General features: G+C 38.6%; 1 protein-coding gene across 1 annotated transcript in view; it reads left to right on the top strand.

Annotated features, from left to right (window-relative positions):
* ABL2_1 (Tyrosine-protein kinase abl2) overlaps positions 1–24726 on the top strand; it is a 42366-nt gene that overhangs the window by 6293 nt on the left and 11347 nt on the right. Inside the window, exons 4-8 of the mRNA XM_051214962.1 lie at positions 21–219; positions 7516–7592; positions 8945–9029; positions 9571–9748; positions 23059–23399. Of these exons, the coding sequence (XP_051068148.1) occupies positions 21–219; positions 7516–7592; positions 8945–9029; positions 9571–9748; positions 23059–23399 (880 nt within the window). The remainder of the gene's footprint in view (positions 1–20; positions 220–7515; positions 7593–8944; positions 9030–9570; positions 9749–23058; positions 23400–24726) is intronic.

Here is a 24726-nt window from a genome sequence, read left to right as displayed (position 1 = left end):
ATTCCTTCATTTTTTCTTAGTATTACGTTATTGAATCCAACAAGTTTACATCAGTCTCTGACCTTGTACATCATCATGAGAAGCATTCAGATGGTCTGGCCTGTACATTATTATACCCAGCACCTAAACGAGACAGAACAAGTTCAGAGCTACGCATGGATCCCAGTTTCGATATACGTGAGATAGATCGGACCGAAATAGTTATGAAACATAAATTAGGTAAGTCCACGTTTCGTTATAAATAATCTTTGATAGCTCGTCATGAAACAGAATGATCATTTAACCTATGTTTATTTACTTATTTCCTGATACATTAACGTTTCTTTTTATCTTTCATGCAGTTTTATGAAGTGAAAATGTCTTCAGTCGTTAGTGTATAACAGATTTAAACTTATGTTTGATATCTGATCTCTGTGTGTATAATCACGCTCTCAGCTATTTTCCTTTTGTACATTCTTATTGATGATGAGTTTATTCCTGCAAATACTGGATTACTTCACTATTGTACATCGTATTTCTTTACCAAATTATTATTCTTTCCTTATTTGAAATAGGAAACTTTTAGTGGATCTGGAAAGTAATCCATTGATGTGGATGTAAGGCACATAACAATGAAAAAAGCTAACATTTTAGAAGCATACAGACTAAAAACTTGTGTTTAAAGCGACTTATGTGGTAGAGAGCACAATAAATTCATCGTATTCCATAATAATTTTCGCTTTACTTTGTTCAGTGTTAAATATTGAATATAAAATACAGCGCATTAGTTTGTTGCGTGATGTGATATGATACTCAAAGATTAAGCCTAACAGTCACTTCTTAATTGATTGAAGAATGAGTGATCTGCAAGCTAATTTCTTCCAATCGCTTATGACATTTTGTGTTTATTTTGTGTTCTTTTTCTATATATATATATATACTTACTTACTCCTGTTACTCCTCGTAAAGGAGCATAGGCCGCTCACCAGCATTCTCCATCCAACCCTGTCCTGGGCAATCCTTTCTAGCTCCGTCCAGTTGTAATTCATCCTTTTCATATCTGCTTCTATTATCCGACGCAATATGTTCTTTGGCCTTCCTCTTTTTCGCTTCCCTTCAGGATTCCAAGTTAGGGCTTGTCTCGTGATGCAGTTTGACGATTTGCGTAATGTATGTCCTATCCATTTCCATCGTCTTTTCCTAATTTCTTCTTCAGCTGGAAGCTAGTTTGTTCTCTCCCACAGAAGGCTATTACTGATGGTATCCGACCAATGGATGTTGAGTATCTTGCGAAGACAGCTATTTATAAATACTTGTACTTTCTTGATTGTGGTTGTTGTAGTTCTCCAAGTTCCAGCTCCATACAGTAGAACTGCCTTGAAGTTCGTATTGAAGATTCTCACTTTGATATTGGCTTGTAGGCAGTTGTTTTGAGTTCCATATGTTCTTCAATTGAAGGAATGCGACCCTTGCTTTGCCGATCCTCGCCTTTACGTCTGCATCGGATCCTCCTTGTTCATCGATGATGCTTCCCAGGTATGTGAAGGACTCCACATCTTCCAGAGTTTCGCCATCAAGTGTGATTGGATTGCTGTTCTCCGCTTTGAATTTGAGGACCTTAGTTTTCCCTTTGTGTATGCTGAGGCCTACTGATGCAGAGACTGCTGCTACACTGGCTGTCTTCACCTGCATCTGTTCGTGTGTATGCGATAGGATGTCTATGTCATCTGCGAAGTCCAAATCGTCTAATTGATTCTGAGCTGTCCATTGTATGCCGTGTTTTCCTTCAGATGTTGAGGTCTTCATAATCCAGTCGACCACCAGAAGAAAGAGGAAAGGAGAGAGTAAACAGCCTTGTCTGACTCCGGTCCTTACTTGGAATGCATCTGTCAGCTGTCCTCCATGCACTACTTTGCACTGTAGTCCGTCGTATGAGTTCCGGATAATATTGACAATCTTCTCAGGAACTCCGTAGTGTCGAAGAAGTTTCCATAATGTCCTCCTATCTACACTGTCGAATGCCTTTTCATAATCAATGAAGTTGATGTATAGTGATGAGTTCCACTCAACTGATTGTTCGACGATGATCCGTAGTGTTGCAATTTGGTCTGTGCACGACCGATCCTTACGGAATCCAGCTTGTTGATCTCGAAGTTGGACGTCTACTGCATCCTTCATCCGGTTCAGCAACAATCTGTTGAAGACTTTCCCTGGTATTGACAGTAGTGTAATGCCTCTGTAGTTTTCACATTTGCTCAGATCTCCTTTCTTTGGAATCTTGACGAGGTGTCCTTCTTTCCAGTCCATCGGCACTCTGTATATATATATATATATATATATATATATATATATATATATATATATATATATATATATGGATCTTAATACATGAAAAGTTATTCATCTGGCTAGTGGTCTTGTCTTTGTTTTCTAATCATTCGGAGGCTCAAGTCAATTATACGGTTTCATGAATAGTTGTCGCTCAGTCACATTATTATCCGTCCATTAGCATTCTATTCATTGATTTTAACTATCGAGATCTCTTCTAAACAAATTCGCAAAAAACCTTTATACCATCACATTACCCATAAATTTATCAGAAAAACGATTCTGGTCAGGGATTTCTTTACTCTATAGAAATCTGTTTCACTGCATAATTTTAATATCTCTACACTCCTATCATCATTATTCTCACTTTTGAACTAAATTAAGTGTTTGCTTTCAAATTTAATGTAGATTTCTCCATTGTTCCATTCAAGCAGTGGGGTAAGACTGGATTGTCCAATCACAGCATTCCTCTTCAACTTTGCCATCGATGACATTCTGGAAACAGCTGATGGATGTAAGTAATGGCGGTGTGGATCTGTTGCCTGGAGAAAGACTTCTCGACCTTGAGTATGCGGATGATATTTTCTTACTGTGGGATAATGCCCAAGCCATGCAATCCGCACTTAATCACTTGCTAATTAGTGTCCGTAGGTATGGTATGTGCTTTGCATCTCCGAAGTGCAAAGTACTTCTACAAGACTGGCAGGATTCTAATCCTGTATTCACCCTGGATGGTGAGCAGATAAAAGTAGTCGAGAAGTTCGTGTATCTGGGTAGCTGCATAAGTGCTGGTTGTGGCGTGAGCGATGAGATCAATGCACGTATAGTGAAAGCCAGAGCGGCTTATGCCAATGTGGGCCATGTTTGGCGCCTTCGTGATGTCAGTCTGTCTGTAAAAGGTTGGATCTACAACGCGTCGGTGAGAGCAGTTCTGCTGTATGCTTGTGAAACCTGGCCTTTCCGAGTTGAGGATGTTAGATGACTCTGTGTTCGATCATCGTTGTCTCCGAAGGATTGCTAACATTCAGTGGCAACACCATGTTAGTGATGCAGGGGTTCGGCATCGTGTGTTCGGGCACAGAGATGATAATCCGATTGGTGTCACCATCTTGAAACATCGACTTCGGTGGCTTGGATATGTTCTATGAATGTCGTCCCAGACAATTCCACGTCGTACATTATTTGGCGACTCTGGGACTAGTTGGAAAAAGCGGAGAGGTAGTCAGCGTATGAAATGGTGTCGTGGTATGAAAGAAAGCTGCACGGGACTGACTTCTGTTGATCCTTCACGACTCCGTGGCTGGGGTCCGAGAGATGGTGCTACACAGTGGGTAGAGACGTTATCAGGAATGGATCAGAATAGAAGCCAGTGGCGATCCTGCTGTAACCTTCGTTTACTTTTTTCATAAAAAGTGGTTGTATCTTCCTCAAGTGAAAGAATTTTTCTGTTTGTACCTTTCTGTTTCCCCCATTATTATTATTATTATTATTATTATTATTATTATTATTGCACTACCTTACACTACTCTTTTCTTTTTTTTTTCTTATACTCATCTTACCTGCTTTTTGCTCTTCCGATTGTCATTGTTTTGTGTGGCGCATGTATATTTGGTGCTCTCTTGTATCAATATTTATGTGTTCAAATAAAATAATAAACAGAATTCGATGAGCGACCACTTATCTAGTGAATTTTGAATCGCCCTTTATTTGATCATTGAAGTTTGACGTTTATCAATACTGTTTTCGACAAAAGTTAAGGTTATTCACTCACTCACTACTGTAGAGTTCTGAAGCGAATTTAACTAAACTTTCTATTTTGAACACATTAAATGGTAACCGAAAAGTGATTGTATTGGTTAAGGTGCATCTATTTATTGTTTTTTCTTTCATACACCTTTTCATTTCTTATCATATTTTTACACTATCCTTTACCTACATGCCAATAAAGCTCTGTTTTTTCTTCGTGTAAGTTAACAAGGGAAAGTTGTTGCATGTTCATGAAATAAATCTGAAAATTCATCAATCAATGTTAACTAATAAAGTCATTATTAATTAATTTAATAGTTGGTTGTTTTGTAATTATAAGTATGGTCCAGTTAATGTTCATGTAAGTAAAATCTTATCGATGACAAAGGTACTTCTAATCAAAATAATTTACACGATTTCAGCCACTTCGACTTTACTGATAATATTTGATTCATATTATATGCTGTTTATATAGACTCTATACTTCGGTCAAACCCAAAAATCTTATCCTGTAGTGTTGTGCTAAGAGTTATTTCTTCGTGACTGATGAATTTCTATCATTTGGAGCGTAACATTTGTTCGCAACACCTTAATATGGATTGGCGTATAATCAGTAACTATTAAGAATATTCAACATAACGTTTATTTGAACTATATTCAGAAAAATGGACTTATTCAGTATGGGCACTTAAAAAGTTTATTTTAATATTGAGATTAAAATACAAATATAAATTAACCTTTTCTTGCAATTGATGGACAGCAACATTATATTTAAAGTGTGCAATTTCGGTAGGACTAGCATTTAACATTCATGCTTAATTATTCTATATGACTAGTAATTTGATTAATTCATTTCCAACTATTTGTTTTTCTGATTTACTGATTACAGATGGTTCTCTTGAAATTATATCATTTTGATATTTTAGCTATTAAATAAAGTAGTCTGTAAGAGAGTTTGGTTATTGAGTCACTACTCACATGCTAAAATAATGCATAAATATCCGTGTAAATAATGAGCACTAAGACTGTTATAGTCTGAACTTGAAGCGAAACAATACGATTGAGCTTTTCTAAATGTTTTCACTTAACCAGTGTGCATCTCTTCCTGTTTATCAAATCATCTAAACTTAACTATATTTATGTTCATGTATCCTAAGGACTTCTCAATTTATATCTACATTTTATCATCTTTAGGTTACTGAACTTTATTAATTTGTCCATATTATTGGTAGATGTACCAGAGTATTTTTCATTCAGATATGATTTTCCTGCACTTAGATGTTTTTATCAGAATTCAAGAGTAACTAATGTTCTTGGATTTTAGACTATTTATAATCTTAATAACTACACCATCAATCCATCGAAATTGATCAAACTTCAGAGTTGCTATTATTCAACAGAATAACTAATCAATAGTCGAGGCATCTTGTGTATTTATTAAAGTGATTACACATTTTATTAGATAAGTATTTTACGATTCCCTTTCTTAACATTGACCTTTTCTTGTTTTTTTCTCGATAGATTTTCTTATTAATTAATTTATTCGATTCATGCGTTTTATGGCAGCTTCCGCCATTGATTTTTTAAGGTCACTCTTCCATTTTTTTTTACTATGGTGTCCTGTTTCTGATCTTTCATCTGCAATAATTATTTTATCACAGAATCACTGTGTACGTGTGTGATTTGGTTACGTTGATGTATAATTTCTTGTAAAATGTAATGATAATAATAAAAGTGATCCTATATAAAGTGTTGGTCATATGTTAATGGTACTGTGTGGTGAAATTTCAACGTTAATTATTCTGTTGTCACCTACGCTTATTCGGCTTCAGTTTATGTATACTAATAGTGTTACTTTATTTAGTCATCTGACTGTTCGACACTTCACGCCTGTCTATTTCATTTATTTTGATGCATGTTGATTTATAGTATCACTAGTGTCCGCATAATTGAATACATAAATCTATGTCGTATCGTACATTATTAATTACGAACTTAAGGCATCTACTTTCGTTTATACATTTAAAATTTTTTTATTATAAAGCTATATGGAGATTGTTCAGTTGTAGGCCTCACATTACAGACTGACTTTAGTTAGACAACCAGTGGAAATCAGACAGCGTTGGGCAGTTATTTTCTCCGAGTATGAACCTTAGCAAAGAGCATCAACGACTGTACTAAATATCGAAATATATTGTTAAGTCGTGATCTTTTTCGGATTGTGTTCTATTCATTTTTTGTAGTGTTTTGATTCATTCATATACTCTGTTGAATTGTTAAATAAATATTCAGAGAATAATGGAAACGTATCCATGTATGTCGATTTCTCTCTTTAACAGTGCAACCAGTTCCTCGATTGATTTAACCGGAGTTACAAACAACACGTTATGAAATATGTAATCAAAAATAAAGTAAATATATGAAATGAAAGAAATTAACTTGATAGAAGACATTAAATCACCTGAGTTTTCATCCGAGAACAGAAATGAATACATTAAGTTGTAGTAATGAGATGACGTGCTTTTTTTTTCTGAGTGCTATTGTGGCGTATGCTGATTTCGTTGACAGATATAAGTAGTATTTAGCAGCTGTCGGAAGTGGAATGCTTGCCAGCAGAAGAATGAGGTGATTGAATTGAAGAGAACAGAAACAGAAATAGAAAACAATTGTAACAGCAACAGGATTGAGAGAATCATGACGCATGTAAAAGACAAATAATATATTTAATGTATGGTTTTCAGATTTTACGAAAACACTGTAATTTTGCTTTGATCAATAAATTGGTTCTCCTCACCTTAGTCTCATTCACTGCACTATGCTCACAACGAAGATTATGGTCCAAATTAACAGTGTTCTTAGGTGTTATTTACTCTAAGGGTTTTTTTTAATGACCATGATAAACATCACTTTCATTATAAGCGAATTTTAGCCGTGCTATCTGTAAGTCAGATCAGTGAATAGTTATGTTACTCAATGATCATTTACTGGTTTATGTATTTGTCTGTTAATCATACTTGTGTGAGGGTTGTTAACGATTCCACTCAGCTACCATAATTATAGCTGGTTGAATTTTGAACATCCAAACCAGTAAGTCGCAACTTTATACTGAACTTCGGTAATATTTGAATGATTTGCTTGTTGATCTCAATTGTTCTTATATGGGTTTGAAATTGTTGATTTCAGAAGTTATGTTTTTTAGGAATCTAGTTTCCTTTACAGTAACATCGTATAAGTGAAATATTATATTCTCTAAGTGCCATGTACCAGTATAAACTCGCTTCCTATTTTCCCAATGATTTTGATTTGTTTATACTTGTCATCTCTACCACCATTTTATGACAAAAGCTTAAAACCAACCGATCGAGAATATCCTGCTTAATTAGAACTCCTTATGATGTTGTACACATATGTTTTCATTTTAGATTACTTATCTTTATTATTTTACGGACTTTTTAATTTCAGGATCAGGACAGTATGGTGTAGTATATGAGGCTGTATGGAAACCTTATAATGTATTAGTTGCTGTTAAAACACTTAAGGTACGAGTTTACCCACTGCAATAACATTTTAACTAGATATTCTCTAATTTAGTTTTTATTTTGATAATCCTTTAACTGTTACATATTCTACTCGACAAGTTGAGTGAATAATGTCGTTTAGATATGAGTTTATCTCTATTAAGTTTTCTAATAGTGTTTTAAACTAATTCATAGCATTAGGTTTATAGAAGCTGGTGAATATTTTAAGAATTCTGCTCTGAGCTACTGGTTAGTAGGGACTTTAGTATCATCTAGTACGTTGTCATTATGGTAATTCCAAACAGTCAATAAGGCGAAATGATTGTGCATGATTATTTATATCTTTCATTTGCTCCTGAGTTCAACCTGACCGATCCACTTTAAATGGTATGTACACAAAATAAGTTTGATTCGTGATAATTTATGTTACTGTTCATGGGATCGAAGTACAAAGACATGGTTGACTTATGTTCTTATGAACCAACTACGCTGATTTCTTATTAATGTTTTACTGAATTATTAATGATCCATTCTATTGATGCTTGTAAGTGGAATCCTCAATAACCCTCTGCGTGCGTACAATCAGTAAACACACGTTGCACACAACTACCTATTTTAGATTTGTCTACTGTGACCGACTGTTCTATATAAATAACCTGATATCACATGCTGTGTTACTTAGTAGGGTTAGTGTATTGGTTTATAAATATATCCTACCCGTTTCAGTCGATGAAACCTTTAATAAGCATTTCAACATTTCTTTTATCCTGTAATTAGTTGGTGATACTTAAGAAAAGTTCAAATAATCTTTTGTATTCCAGAGATTTCACTAATCACAGCCTCACTATGATAGATGGAATCTCTTATCTAAATGTAGTAGTTTTATGATACACACAACTATTTATTCTTCTATTATCTTACTATTCTTTTACTAAGGATACTTAAGTAATTCTGCTTTTAGCTTTACTGTTCGAGTTTTTGCTTTTGCTGGCCAAAATCCTTTAAGTCTCCATTAGTTTCTTTATCTTTTATATATTGTCCCTTTTCAATACTATTTACAAGCTATATTACTTACAAGTAGTTGTACAGCAAGATTTTTTTGGGAAGACAATAAAAGCGTGCGTCAAGAATGGTTGAAATGTTATTGAGAAATGATTGAGATATTGTAGTATATTATTAGTTTGGACTCAATTGTCTAAAGTTGGAATCATTCCAATTTTTTAGGTAATATGACGAATATTTTTTGTGTGCTAATAGTTTTTCATTTCACCCATTTTATTTATGAGTTGACGATTGTTGAAATGTAGTTTGTTTTGATGATTCGATCCTGAATAAGTATATGATATGTGTTTCTTAAAAATTAATTTTTCCAGGAAAATGTCACAGTTCGTGATGAATTTTTAGAAGAGGCTCGTTTGATGAAAAGCTTAAGACATCCAAATCTTGTGACTTTGTTAGGTAAGTACACAGAATTTTTTGCGAGTTTTACTAACACATTTTTCCTCGATTCATTCCAAATAATCGAAAACATATAACTTGCACTTCATAGTTTGCATCATAGACTGACTTTAGTTAATGGCATACATTGAAAACTAGGAAGAACTATTTCGCTGTCAAAACTTTTGATCTGGATGAAGTCACTTTTTTCAAATATATACTGCTAGCTCTAAGTATGCTTTATTTAATATTATTTATTTAAACACATAAACATTGGTACAAGGAGGCACCAAATATATATGAGCCACATAAATCGAATGATTTGGATTTGTGTGAGGCCTGGAATACTGCCCGGGTGCCCAAACTCAGTTTATGTTGACTTGGCACCATTTGCAAATTGTTTTTGCAGTAAATGTAAGCTTCACATATTCTCTATGAATGTGTTGTCATTAATTACTGTCAGATGATACATCATTTATTAGATGTTCATAATCCATTCTTTTAATTTATCATGACAACTACGAGCCACTTGCATATTTTCTTTTAAATTTTTTCTCTAAAGGTGCATGTACTCGGGAACCACCTTATTATATTGTCACAGAATTTATGTGTAATGGGAACTTGTTAGATTATTTGCGTACACATCCTAGAACAGAATTAACACCTTCAGTTTTATTACATATGGCAACTCAAGTTGCTAGAGGTATGGCTTATTTGGAACAACACAACTTTATACATCGGTGAGTTGTTTTGGTTGTTTATGTTCAATCCATGATTTCTCATGCCACTGTTTTTTTTAAATTTCTAAATTAAAACTGATTTTACTCACTTTAATGTAGATATTATCTTGTATAAAATTAAACAAAAGTGAACTAATTTATTATTGAATAATAACTATCACTCATAATTATGGTTTAGTTTTCTGTTCATTTATCTGTGTTATCTTTTATGATTATTAAATTTTAAACGTTGTATTCACGAATCGATCTAATCTAGATCATCATTGAAAACCTGGAGGTACTGGACTGTTTAAAATACTACAATCTCCACAGATCCCCATACTGATGATAATCATGTACTCACTAGTGACTAGCTTCAATATGGATTTCCTGGAGTTCTAGTGAGAAACTGTGACCAGTGAAGTCCAGTCCGTTTCCGATGTGAGATAGCTATCCATCTCAGTCAATGGATGAAGAGTTGCACAAGATCATGAATCGATCAAAGTTAGACATTAAGACTGTTGGATGCTGACTTAGTGCTCTAGAGGTTGAGCGTTCACGTGCGAGACGGAATGTCCTGGGGTGGAGTCCCGAGTACGGGATCGTGGGTGCTCACTCCTGAGGAGTCCCACACTAGGATGAGACGACCTTCCGTTGCTTCCAGGTTTTTAATGGCGGTCTGGCTGAGATTGACTCGTGAATTCAACTGTTAAAACACTACAATCTCCACAAATCCCCACAATGATAAAATTTTTTAGTGATTTGCATACACTTTATTTTGATTCCTTATCACAAATAAATTATACGACTTCTATATAGATCTGAGAAGTAACACTGAAACTGACAACAGACAATAGTAATTACTATTGCTTATCGCCTATTGGATTCATGCAATAATTTCGATTCAGTAATAGCTATCCACTTATTGTGTTAATATTCATTATTAACCATATAGTTTATAGTTTTCATTGATGAACTTTTCATATTTGATCTATACTAACTGGCATTTTTAAAGTACACTTAGTTTTTATTTATTTATCCGAACTATCGTTTGACTACATCCACCGACTTTCAAAATAGTTATTACAAGTTACTGAGATAAATTATTACTTTAGGTGTATAATATAATTTATGGTTATTAATACAGACAGACATGCTACATATTTGTATTATAACTTTGTTACTGAAGCTTTACAGGAAGCACATTCTACATCCATATATATTTGACGTAACATTGTACTTACTCCAAGGTTTTATCATGTATAACGTTCTCGAAAAAATTATAGGCTTCATATTGTATACGTGACATAAGCACTTTTTTAGCTTGAATATATCATAATCATACTGTGAAAGTGAGTATTTTTTCTTAACTTTGATTTTTTCCTCCATTCATCTGAATCCTAGAGTCCAGTTAACATGTTTTAATCATTCTAGTAAATAAAATTCCCTATTTTGTCGCTTGAGCCTAGTTATTATACATTCATTATTTAGTGGTGGATAATAGCAAATGAAACAATAATACCCCTACATATTGTCGAAATACAATCAATTAAATGATACAGTATTTAATTTTTCTTTCTGATCGGTTTAAAATTAATTATGATACAAGTATCAATCAAATGTTATCCTGCACATCATAATGGTACAGTAAAAATTGTAATTGAATGGAACAAGTAATCGATAAGATTATAAAAATAGCTCAATAAAGTTGGAAAACCCTGATTCCAAATCAATGGTGCACATGGGCTCCAGAATCCTGAGGGAATAAATGGCGTACGAACCAATTATTGGCCACCGGCTACCATGGGACTGTATCTCTTGACATTGCTCCACTGCCTTTCTTGGATCAGACCTTTAGGTTGAAGGCTCCGGGTGTGAACCTCTAAGAAAATCACCTACTTCCGCCTGGGCACCTGGGCAATATCACAGCCCTGACGAACTGAATGGGTTGTGTGGCACATATATATTTGGTTCCCCCTTGTACCAATGTCTATGTGTTTGAATAAATAAATAAATGCAATGAACGTATATAAATAAGACTAATGAATGTCTCCGACTGAGATCGACAAGTAATCACACCATTAAAATTTTTTGATGAACTACCTAAAAACAATTTGTCCAGTTTACATTTTATAATTACAACTTTTCTACTCCTATTATTACGATAATTTTGAGGTAAAGGGCTAATTTTAATGCTGTTTTAAATACACGTTGATTAAATGTAGGATGTAAGTACAAAAACTAATCTCAAAACTAACAGCGTAACATTTCAATTTAGAGAGAAATTGAAAAAGATTCTTTGGATGAACGTTTGTACAATCCCACGAAAACATTGTTATGAAGAAACTCGCGAAAAATTGTCTAAAACCGTGAAGATTTATAATATGAATATTAAAGCAGTTGAAAATCAAGTTTAGAAATTCATTCTATATTTGTTATTTAAACACATAAATATTAGTACAAGGAAGCACTAAATATATGTGCCACACTTTACCATTCCATTTGTGTGAGGACTGGGATAATGCTCGGATGTCCAAACCGATGCAGGTGGTTTACTTAGAGGGTCATTCCCCGAACCTTTGACCTAGAGATCCTCAAGAAATACCCTTCCACGGTGTGGGCAGCCGGGAAGTGACACCAGCCCTCCTACCCATAACAGCACACGAGACTAAATTGGTCACATTCAAATCCTCCCTACACCTCCTCACACCTCTCCCGACCGTTGTTGCTACCTTGACGTGGTGGTCGGGCTTGCCTATCGTAATGAAGCAACCGAGCTATACTGGCCGGAACAACCGTTCCTCGAGGTCCTACTATGTCAGACAGGTCGGTTGAAGAGCGGTAAGACTAAAAGCAACAAACCCAGGGTCCGAAGACGAAGTCGTACTGCCGACTGTTTAGAGGTGTGACAGCAGTAAGGTGTTTCCTTCAGACAACCAGCATGACAGCGATGCTGCCTTCCCACAAGGAGGGGTGGGGTTAGAAAAGGTCGACCCTAAAAATGCGCACCTCACCTTACCTCACGGATTTCCGTCTCCGGCGGTAAGGCCCTTTGAAGAACGGAGCTAACACGTCAAAAACCTCCCACGAAAAGGCCGTGCGCGACCGGCCTCAAGCAGTTGTCCCTTGGGCACTGCGGTCACGCTCCCAGGTCACTAAGACCACTTCTAATGCGATTTCCTTTTCGGGCACCTCCAGAAGAACCCTTCCACGGTGTGGGCAACCGGGAAGTGATAACCGCCCTCATACCTCTAACAGCACTCAAGACCACCGTATTCATAATCAACCTTCCTCTTCAATTCCTATTATTCCTCCTACATCAACTTCAAACTCTAAACGTCTTTTTTCGGCTTCCTCCTCAAGTGTCACCATAGCCAACGATTCTAGTGCTCAAAACTCTGTCCCAGGTCTACTGAAACCTCGCTCCACACTACACATTGGAGCCTTCAATGTACGCACCCTATGTCAAATCGGTCAGCGGGTTTCCTTGGCTAAAACCCTAGAGTCTCTTTCCATTGATGTATGCTGTGTCTCCGAAACACGCATACAGGATTCCAGTGTGGTCATTCACTTGACCTCACCTCAGCAAAACGGAGAGCCAACGAGATACACCCTCCGTGTATCTGGTGACCCGATGGCCAGTTCTCGTGGACTGGCAGGTGTATGCATAGCACTAAGCATGAGGGCGGAACAAGCACTGTTAGAGTGGATCCCCGTCAACAGTCGTCTATGTGGTGTTCGGCTAAACGGCTCCGTAAGAACTCGGAAGTATAGGGACACACGTCGTTGCCTTTTCGTCGTTTCTGCCTACGCTCCCACTGACTGCAGCTCAGACGATGTGAAAGATGAATTTTACAGAAAGCTTTCTGAACTTCTTCAGAAAGCTAAACGCTCAGACATAGTACTCGTTGCAGGTGACTTTAATGCTTAAACCAAACAGAAAGGCATTTAGGTGGATATTTTAGTATTCCGGCACAGCGAACAGATAATGGTGATCGTCTGCTGCAACTGTGCTCAGACAATCGCTTATTTTTAGCAAACACAAATTTTAAGCATAAGGAGAGACATCGTCTAACGTGGCGACCGACTGCACCAAGCCAACGATGGACTCAAATAGACCATATTGCCATCAGTCATCGTTGGAGAGGGTCGGTAGAAGATTATCGCTCATTCTGGAGTACCTACTTGGACTCCGACCATGCCCTAATACGAGCACGCATCTGCTTGTGCCTCACTGGACGCAAAAAAGCCACATTAAAAAGACCAATTAGAACTGAGTTGAGTAACGAGAAAACCAAAGGTAGGTTCCAGGAACAACTGAGGTCACGATTAGGTAGTTCTGAAGACGAGGCTGACCCAGATGTTGCTTGGAAAGATATACAAACAGCTGTGGAAGCAGCTGTGACATCTATTAGTGACTTAAACCACAGAGTTTCAAAGAACCAATGGATTTCTTCAAAGTCTATCACACTGATGGATTCTCGCAAACTCGTCCCATCAGGTTCCGAACACAATGAAGGGCAAAAACAAATCAGATCTAGGTAAAGAAAAAAACTAAGAAACGACCGTGAGCAGTGGTGGGCAACGAAAGCAAAAGAGATGGAAAAGGCGGCGACTATAGGGAACACAAGACAGCCTTACAGACTAATAAAAGAAACTGGAATTAATAAGTCAAGTGTAAGTGAGATTATATCGGAAAAAGACGATACACTCATCTGCTCCCAGTCCAGGCGTTTAGAACGATGGTCGGAACATTTCAGAGAACAGTTCAGCTGGCCTTCAGTTACTCTACAACTACCCTCCATTCCCAGACAGTGTGAATGGAACATTGAAGTAGGTCCCCCAACTCTTGCTGAAGTTCAAAAGGCTATAGTTAATCTGAAACGAGGGAGGGCAGCTGGTCCAGATGGATTGGCTCCAGAGGTCTTTAAGGATGGAGGTCCAATTTTAGCGATTAGGTTGACTAATATTTTAGCTAAAATCTGGGAGTTAGACGTTATTCCATCTGACTGGTCACAATCACTTATCGTCCCAATATATTAGAAAGGGTCAAAATCATCCTGTGACAACCACAGAGGGATTAGTTTGACTAACATAGCATCTAAAATACTAGCCTCGATAATTATCAGACGCCTAACTAAGACTCGTGAACTGCAAACACGAGAGAACCAAGCTGGCTTCAGACCTGGTCGTGGCTGCATCGACCACATATTCACCATTCGTCAGGTTCTAGAACACAGGCATACTTATCGACGTCCGACAATGGTGGTCTTTCTCGACTTAAAAGCAGCATTTGACTCGGTAGACCGCGAGATTCTGTGGCAGTGTCTGTCATTGAAAGGCGTACCCCAGAAGTACATAAACCTTGTGAAGGCTCTTTACTCGAACACTACTAGTCGAGTCAGAGCTTATGGCGAACTGTCATCTACTTTTGCAACCTCGAGTGGTGTCCGTCAAGGCTGTCCACTTTCTCCATTTCTGTTTAACTTCATCATAGACCTACTGATGGAAATAACATTCTCGTCGACTGAATTCTCGGGTATTGATCTCCTACCAGGAGGTCCACTTATCGACTTAGAATACGCAGATGATATAGTCCTGTTTGGTGAAGACGCTGACAAAATGCAGAGTCTTTTGGTAGCACTAGGCAACAATGCCAGAATGTTTGGAATGCGCTTCTCTCCCTGTAAATGCAAGTTATTGCTTCAGGACTGGTCTGCGTTAACACCTGAACTAAGGATAGAGAGTAAAGTAGTCGAACGCGTTGGCAACTTCACTTATCTTGGAAGTCTGATCAGCCCTAATGGGTTGGTGTCTGACGAAATCTCAGCACGGATTCGAAAAGCTCGTTTGGCTTTTGCCAACTTACGTCACCTTTGGCGAAGGCCAGATATCCGTCTATCAATAAAAGGACGAGTATACTGCGCGGCAGTCCGTTCAGTCTTAATTTACGGCAGCGAAACTTGGCCATTAAGAGTAGAAGACACTCGTAAGCTATTAGTATTTGACCACAGATGCCTTAGAAATATTGCTGGCATCTGCTGGGATCACCGGGTAAGTAATAGTGAGGTTTGACGCAGGGTATTAGGGAATGATGTTAAATCTGTTGATGAGGTTATGAATCTTCATCGACTGAGATGGTTGGGCCACGTGTTACGTTTGCCTGAACACCGATTACCACGACGTGCAATGCTATCCGGTATTGGAGATGGTTGGAAGAAAGTTAGGGGCGGCCAAACCAAAACGTGGCATCAGTGCTTGAAGTCACTAACTTCTAGTCTGAGCCATGTTTGTAGATGCAGACTACTTGGTTGGGGTTCGCGTGACTTTCGTAACCAATGGTTGTAGACTCTTGGTGACATGGCTCAGAATCGATCACAATGGCGTCGGTGTATGCATTCCCTGTCTTCCTTTAAACTAAGAGATTAAAATCGCTTCATATCTTTCTTTCTACGAACCAATTTTTTCTTCTTGTACTATATCTCTGTATGCGATCTTTCTCTTATATATTACCACCTTTGACCTAGCCACTGCTATGAATCCGGTGTTCATCTTGTTGTGCTGATGTGGTATGGCAACCTGAACCGATGCACATATGTGCCTGGTCCTACGTTGTAGCTGACTGACTGACCTCACACCTCTCTTATCTCCACGACTAACCCTTCTCACGTCCCTTTATCACCTCGCACCGCTAGGGCAAGCGATTCGAGTACGCGGAACGCTATTCCTGGTCTCCTGGAAGCACGCTCTGAACTTCATGTTGGAGCTTATAACGTACGAACATTGTGCTAAATAGGACAACAAGCGTCCTTAGCTAGGACTTTAGAATCTCGCGCCATCGATGTGTGCTGCGTCTCCGAAACGCGCATACAGGATCTGAGTAGCGTCATTCACTTGAGATCACCATGTCAAAACAAAGAACCAACTCGACTCACACTTCGTGTATCTGGAAGCCAAGATGCTGCTTTTCGTGGTCTCGCCGGCGTAGGTATAGCATTGAGTCCTAGGGCAGAACTAGCTCTCTTAGAGTGGATCCCAGTAGACAGTCGTTTGTGCGCTGTCCGACTAAACTGAACAATAAGGACTCGGAAAGATAGGGACACTCGTCGTTGCCTCGTCGTCGTCTCTGCCAATTCCCCCACTGACTGCAGCTCAGGTGATGTAAAAGATGAGTTCTACAGAAAGCTTTCCGACCTTCTCCGAAAAGCTAGGCGCTTTGATGTAGTAATAGTAGCTGGTGACTTGAATGCTCAAGTAGGTAAACTAAGTGAAAGGGAAAGACACCTGAGTGGATCTTATAGTGTCGTGGCTCAAAGAACAGATAATGGCGACCGTCTGTTGCAGCTATGATCAGATAATCGCCTGTTTCTTGCAAATACTAACTTTAAGCATAAGGAGAAACATATTTTGACATGGCGACCCCCGAATTCGTCCCAACGTTGGACCTAAATAGATCACACTGCTATCAGGAACCGATGGTGGGGCTCGATAGAAGACTGTCGCTCATTCTAGAGCACATGCTAAGATTCAGATCATGCTCTAGTGCGAGCGCTTATTTACTTGCGTCTCACTGGACGTAAGAAAGACGCTGCACGGAAACCTCTTACGGTCCTATTTAATGTTAGTCAAGCTAAAAGTATATTTCAGGAACAACTAGGAAAACAGTTAGGCAGCCATGTATGTGATGCCCACCCCGATGCAGCATGGAATGATATCCGAAAAGCTGTGGAAACAGCAGTGATATCTGCTAGTAAGGTAAACCAGAAGGTTAGGGAGCAAAACTGGATCTCAGAATCATCTATCGCACTGATAGATGCTCGGAAACTCATTCCACCTGGCTCTGAACATAATGAAGAGCGGATTCAGCTTAAGCGCAAGCTGACAAGAAGCCTACGCAATGATCGCGAACAGTGGTGGGTAGCGAAAGCAAGAGAGATGGAAAAGGCAGGGGCAATAGGAAATAGCAGGCAATTGTTCAGAATTGTTAAGGAAATCGGTATTAGGAACAATCTCAGAGAAAGATGGACATATTATACATTCTCAATCCAGGAGATTGGATCGATGGGCGGAACACTTTAGGGATCAGTTCAACTGGCCTTCAGCCACACTTCGGTTTCCCACGATCTCCAGTCGACCTGAATGGCAAGTTAATGTAGGTCCTCCAACTCTTTACGAAGTTGAAAAAGCTATAGGAAATCTGAAGCGTGGGAGAGCAGCAGGCGCTGACAGTTTTACCCCCTGAAAATTTTAAAGATGGTGGTCCAGTATTAGCAGTGAGATTGACTGAGGTCTTAGGTAGAATCTGGGATCTGGACTTAATCCAATCCGACTGGTCTCAATCACTGATTGTGCCAGTCTATAAGAAAGGACAAGAGCCCTCTTGTGACAATCACAGAAGAATCAGTTTGACTAATATAGTGTCGAAAGTATTAGCTTCAATAATACTTTGACGCCTAACTAAATCTCGTGAAGAGCAGACTAGAGAAAATCAGGCTGTATAGACCAAATATTCACACTACGTCAGGTTCTAGAACACACACACGTTCAGACGCCCCACAATCGTGGTATTTCTCGACCTTAAGGCAGCATTCAACTCAGTTGATCGTAAGGTTCTATGGCAGTGTTTGTCACTGAAAGGAGTACCGAAGAAGTACATTAACCTTGTAAAGGCTCTCTACTCGAACACAACTGGCTGAGTGGGGGCTTTTGGCAAACTGTCATCGGAATTGATTACCTCAAGTGATGTTCGTCAGGGCTGCCCACTCTCTCCATTCTTGTTTGACTTTGTCATTGACGCACTTTTAGAAATAACACTTTCCTCATCTAAATTTCCAGGGGTTGAACTTCTACCAGGAGATTCACTTGTTGACTTAGAATACGCCAATGACATAGTTCTATTTGGTGAAGACGATGACCATTATAAGCAACAATGCAAGCATGTTCGGGATGCGATTCTCCCCCTCGAAATGCAAAATGTTGCTTCAGGATTGGGTTGTATTGACACCCGAACTAATGATAGGGAGTGAAGTAGTTGAACGTGTCGATCGCCTCACTTATCTTGGGAGTCTCATCAGCCTTTGTGGTTTGGTATGTGACGAAACCTCAGCACGGATACAGAAGGCTCGACTAGCTTTTGCCAACTTGCGTCATTTATGGCGTAGGCGAGATATCCGTCTATCAACCACAGGACGTGTTTACTGCGCAGCAGATCGTTCCGTCCTACTTTATGGCAGTGAAACATGACCGGTAAGAGTAGAGGATATCCGTAGGTTACTAGTACTCGATCATAGGTGTCTTCGAAACATTGCTCGTATATCATGGGACCATCGAGTAAGTAACGCAGTTGCTAGGAAACGGGTACTAGGTAAGGATGGCAAATCCATTGATGAAGTAGTGAAACATCGTCAGTTGAGATGGCTAGGACACGTGTTACGTATGCCCAACCACCGACTGCCTCGACGTGCGATGTTTTGTTGTATAGGAGTAGATTGGAAGAAAGCTAGGGGCGGCCAGACCGAAACATGGCACAAGTCCATGAAGTCACTGACAAGTGGACTGAGCCATGCTGGTAGGTATAGACTACCTGATTGGGGACCGCGAGATGATAGCAACCGATGGTTAGAGACCCTGAATGACATGGCTCAAAACAGTTTGCAATGGCTCAGGTGCGTTAACTTTTTGTGTTCTTCCAAATTCTAATCTCCTGATCCCTCTTTGTCTCTTTTTTTTTCTTCCCAAATTTATTTCACTGGATTATACTCTTTAAATAACATCTCCAAACACTAATCTTTCCGATTACTGCTTATACTTTTACTGTCTCTACCACTACGGGATTTGAATCGACAACTACATCTCTGTGCTAATGTGGTGTGGCAACTCGAACTGATGTACGTACGTACGAAGTTCTACGTTGTTACTGACTGACTGACTGAATCCACAAGGCAGTGGGGCAGTGTCTGAAGATGCAGCCTCATGGTATTCGGTGGCTAACAACAGGTTCATACGTCATTTGTTCCCTCAGGATCCTGTGGCCCATATTCACCATTTGTTTGAAACCAGGGTTTTCCAACTTCCCTGAATGGATGCTCTGTATCGACCAACCTGGTTAAAGCTCTGGACATTCGATTTTCGTCCTCTCACTTTTGTAAAACAAACACTCGCTCTACGAGATGTCAGTGATTATGACTTCCCTGATAGTGGCTGTATACGTGTAGCCATATGAGAGTATTTTCTGGCTAGCACTAACTTTCGGCATAGTCATCGCCGACGTGCCACCTAGCGTCCTCCCTCCTCATCTCAAACTTGGACTCAGATTGATCACATCGCGATCAGCTACCGCTGGCGTGCTTGTGTACAAGACTGCCGCTCCTTTTGGAGTACCTATCTGGACTCTGACCATGCCTTGGTCTAATCCAATCTTACCTTACTTTTCAGTGGACAACGAAGTGACCGCCACCAACGGATTGATGTTAGCAAGCTGGTTGCAACTTCTGTTGCAAGTAAGAATCGAACCGAGCTAGTTTCTAGTCTAGCTACCATTCCACCGAAAAGTATAGATGAGCATTGGTTGCAACTTTATGACGCCATGGAAATGGCAAGTAAATTCAGTTGTGGGTTCGCGAAACGTCCCGCTCATAAGCACTGGGTTTCTTCAGGTTCCTTACAACTCATTGAACCCCGTCGGTCTACTCCGGGTAACCGTGAGTTTGACCACAAACGAATACTGTTACGTAATGAAATCGGGCAAAGCTTGCGTAAGGACCGAGAATCCTGCTGGTCGGAGCGTGCTAGTGAGCTGGAAGCAGCAGCTGCATCTCGTAATTACCGGAAGCTCCTCCAACTCATCCGAGCCACTGGCAGCAAGAAGTCTGGTGTGAGCGAAACAATCTGTGAGGAAGACGGGATGCCAGTCACTAACATCCATTGACGTCTTGGACGATGGGCAGAATTCTTCGAAGGGCAGTTCCACTGGCCTGCTGGTCCGGCAACATCGGTCAGATTGTCCTGCCCTCCATGGCTGGTGACAACTGGTCCACCAAATGAGGCGGAAGTTCGCAAGTAACTCCAACTCTTGAAACGCTACAAATCACTGGGCCCTGATGACTTATATTCGGCTCTTTTTAAAGATAGTGGTGACTTCCTGGCTAAGGAAATTACTGTGTTGTTTACAAAGGTCTAGGAGCTAGAGAGTGTTCCAACGTCATGTAATGAGTCCATAGTTGTCCCTATATTTAGAAAGGGTTCACTTCGTTCCTGTAACAACTATCGGGGGATAAGTCTGCTTCTGATTGCGTCCAAGCTATTGAATTCCGTTGTACTTCGTAGCTTGTTCAAAAACCGTCGATTAGCATTCTATTCATTGATTTTAATTGTCGAGATTTCTTCTAAACAAATTCGCAGAAAACCTTTATACCATCACATTACCCATAAATTTATCAGAAAAACGATTCTGGTCAGGGATTTCTTTACTCTATAGAAATCTGTTTCACTGCATAATTTTAATATCACTACACTCCTATCATCATTATTCTCACTTTTGAACTAAATTAAGTGTTTGCTTTCAAATTTAATGTAGATTTCTCCATTGTTCCATTCAAGCAGTGGGGTAAGACTGGATTGTCCAATCACAGCATTCCTCTTCAACTTTGCCATCGATGACATTCTGGAAACAGCTGATGGATGTAAGTAATGGCGGTGTGGATCTGTTGCCTGGAGAAAGACTTCTCGACCTTGAGTATGCGGATGATATTTTCTTACTGTGGGATAATGCCCAAGCCATGCAATCCGCACTTAATCACTTGCTAATTAGTGTCCGTAGGTATGGTATGTGCTTTGCATCTCCGAAGTGCAAAGTACTTCTACAAGACTGGCAGGATTCTAATCCTGTATTCACCCTGGATGGTGAGCAGATAAAAGTAGTCGAGAAGTTCGTGTATCTGGGTAGCTGCATAAGTGCTGGTTGTGGCGTGAGCGATGAGATCAATGCACGTATAGTGAAAGCCAGAGCGGCTTATGCCAATGTGGGCCATGTTTGGCGCCTTCGTGATGTCAGTCTGTCTGTAAAAGGTTGGATCTACAACGCGTCGGTGAGAGCAGTTCTGCTGTATGCTTGTGAAACCTGGCCTTTCCGAGTTGAGGATGTTAGATGACTCTGTGTTCGATCATCGTTGTCTCCGAAGGATTGCTAACATTCAGTGGCAACACCATGTTAGTGATGCAGGGGTTCGGCATCGTGTGTTCGGGCACAGAGATGATAATCCGATTGGTGTCACCATCTTGAAACGTCGACTTCGGTGGCTTGGATATGTTCTATGAATGTCGTCCCAGACAATTCCACGTCGTGCATTATTTGTTGACTCTGGGACTAGTTGGAAAAAGCGGAGAGGTAGTCAGCGTATGAAATGGTGTCGTGGTATGAAAGAAAGCTGCACGGGACTGACTTCTGTTGATCCTTCACGACTCCGTGGCTGGGGTCCGAGAGATGGTGCTACACAGTGGGTAGAGACGTTATCAGGAATGGATCAGAATAGAAGCCAGTGGCGATCCTGCTGTAACCTTCGTTTACTTTTTTCATAAAAAGTGGTTGTATCTTCCTTAAGTGAAAGAATTTTTCTGTTTGTACCTTTCTGTTCCCCCCATTATTATTATTATTATTACACTACGTTACACTAATCTTTTCTTTTTTTTCTTATACTCACCTTACTTTCTTTTTTTTCTCTTCCGATTGTCATTGTTTTGTGTGGTGCATGTATATTTGGTGTTCTCTTGTATCAATATTTATGTGTTCAAATAAATACACTGTGCGAAGAGATACTCTTAAAGGAAAAAATAATGTTTTACATACAAAAAAACACAATTATCATTTAATAGCTGTTTTGGAAATGTTCGCAAAATATTTATAATTAGCGTCCAGTAATTAACCGTTCAATTCACGTATAATTAATATGATAAATTGTTTGTTGTCTTGAAGAAAATGACCAGTGTTTCAATGCAAACAATCCTTCGTGTTGAGAAACCTTACTGTTCGTCATATAAACAGTTTATCATGACTCGAATCAATAATGTTATATAGAATGAATTTAACTGTTAGATAAATAAATTTAAGATCAAATTTTTATTATTGATCATTCTCTGTTTATGTGTTTTCCTGGAAGTTTGTTATTTTAAAACACACTTGACAAACGTGTAGTTGGACTTAAATCTAATTCAATGATGAAATGATTATCTAGTTTAATTTTTGTTGAGTACATGAATTCGTTATTCAGAATGTTATCCGTTGTACCCTAACAAATCGTTTTCTTTTTATTACAATGTTTTTCTTCACTGTATAGTGATTTAGCAGCCCGCAATTGTCTAGTTGGCACACAACATACCATTAAAGTGGCAGATTTTGGTTTAGCTCGTTGTATAGAACGTGATCTTACTTATCGAGCTCATGAAGGCGCTAAATTTCCTATAAAATGGACAGCACCAGAAGGTTTAGTCTATAATCTGTTTTCAACTAAATCAGATGTATGGGCATTTGGTATATTGTTATGGGAAATTGCCACCTATGGAAAAACACCATATCCAGGTGTTGAATTACAAGATGTTTATGTTTTATTAGAAAGAGGTACACGAATGTTTTGTCCTGAAGGTTGCCCTGAACCAGTTTATGAACTTATGTTACAATGTACGTTTTATTGATTGTTCCAGCAATTAATTAAGTTATTTTCGATTATGTAACTTGGATAATTATGTTTTCTTCGCTTGCATTATATATCTTTTGATGTATGGTACACACAAAGCTTTTTATTCATTTCTATCTCATTAACATCACTGTTATGTGATTTAAATAGTGTAGGATAGTATTCCAGTTCTCACACAAATCGTTCGATTTGTGTGTCGCGTATGTATTTGGTGCCTCCTTGTACCAATGTTTATTTGTTTTGACAAATAAATAGTGTAGACTGTTTTCAGTCTGCTAGATTAACGATATTTCTTGCTTTGATTATTTCTTAGTTATACGGTCCTTACACTAAGTTACTTTTCATGTAACTGTGTGATTACTATGGGGATCACTTTTAGCAAATATTTTTCGAGCTTAGTGGGACAATAGACCTCTCTAAAATGTAGAAGATCAGCTAGCAGTTTACAGTCGTTGCATAGACGATATTTTCATAATATTTATGAGTGACATGGTAATATAAATTAATATAATGATAAACTCAATAATACCCGTTCATTCATTCGACTATCTGTAGAATTTACTGAATCAGAACTGCACATTCATCGTGCACCTATTTTGATGTAGAGATCGGAGTCCCAGTTCCTATGCGTTGCTCAGTACGCTCACTGCATAGAATTTCAATTGTTCCTAATAGAGAGACGTTATTGAATAGATATGACAGATCTAATGCCATCATGACTTTATTTTTGACTGCCATCTCTCTAATCAACATACTCTAAAAGTAATCTTTTGGATCATGCTTAATGATTTTTTTTGTCAAATGCGTGTAGAATTTGTGCTAGCTGCTTCTTTATTGCATGATACGAAAAATTGATTTTGTCTTAGCCAGGTTAGTAAGACAAGTCGTGTCTGCGTATTTTCGACAAACATTTTTTTCAATCTACTGGTCTTAACATTTAAAAACAAAGACATATCTCTTCTATATGTATTTATGTGTTTATTTTCAGTTGTACAACCAATTACATCGAATACAATTAGTCGATTTCGTCTTTGGCTTTCTGAACATGATCCTTCATTATTTAGAAAACGGCAACTAAAGACGACTAACAGTTCTATATTAACATATTTAAAAAACCCAGGGCATCAAGTTGACTTGAATGAAGTTTTTTTGAGCATTTTGTCATGGTACATTTCTACTAGTTATTTTTTGTGTTTAATGGTTAATAAGTTAATGTAGGAATCGTATTTGGTTGGGATTAATTTGTCAACTTATTGAAGGTACAACAAATCTTGTTTTCATCCTACCTGGTGTTTACGCAAAACTATAAGT

This window comes from Schistosoma haematobium, chromosome 2 (genome assembly GCF_000699445.3).
Source record: "Schistosoma haematobium chromosome 2, whole genome shotgun sequence".
Lineage (NCBI taxonomy): Eukaryota > Metazoa > Platyhelminthes > Trematoda > Strigeidida > Schistosomatidae > Schistosoma > Schistosoma haematobium.
Note: the sequence above shows the minus strand (reverse complement) of the source record. Positions and strands in the feature narration are given on the sequence as shown.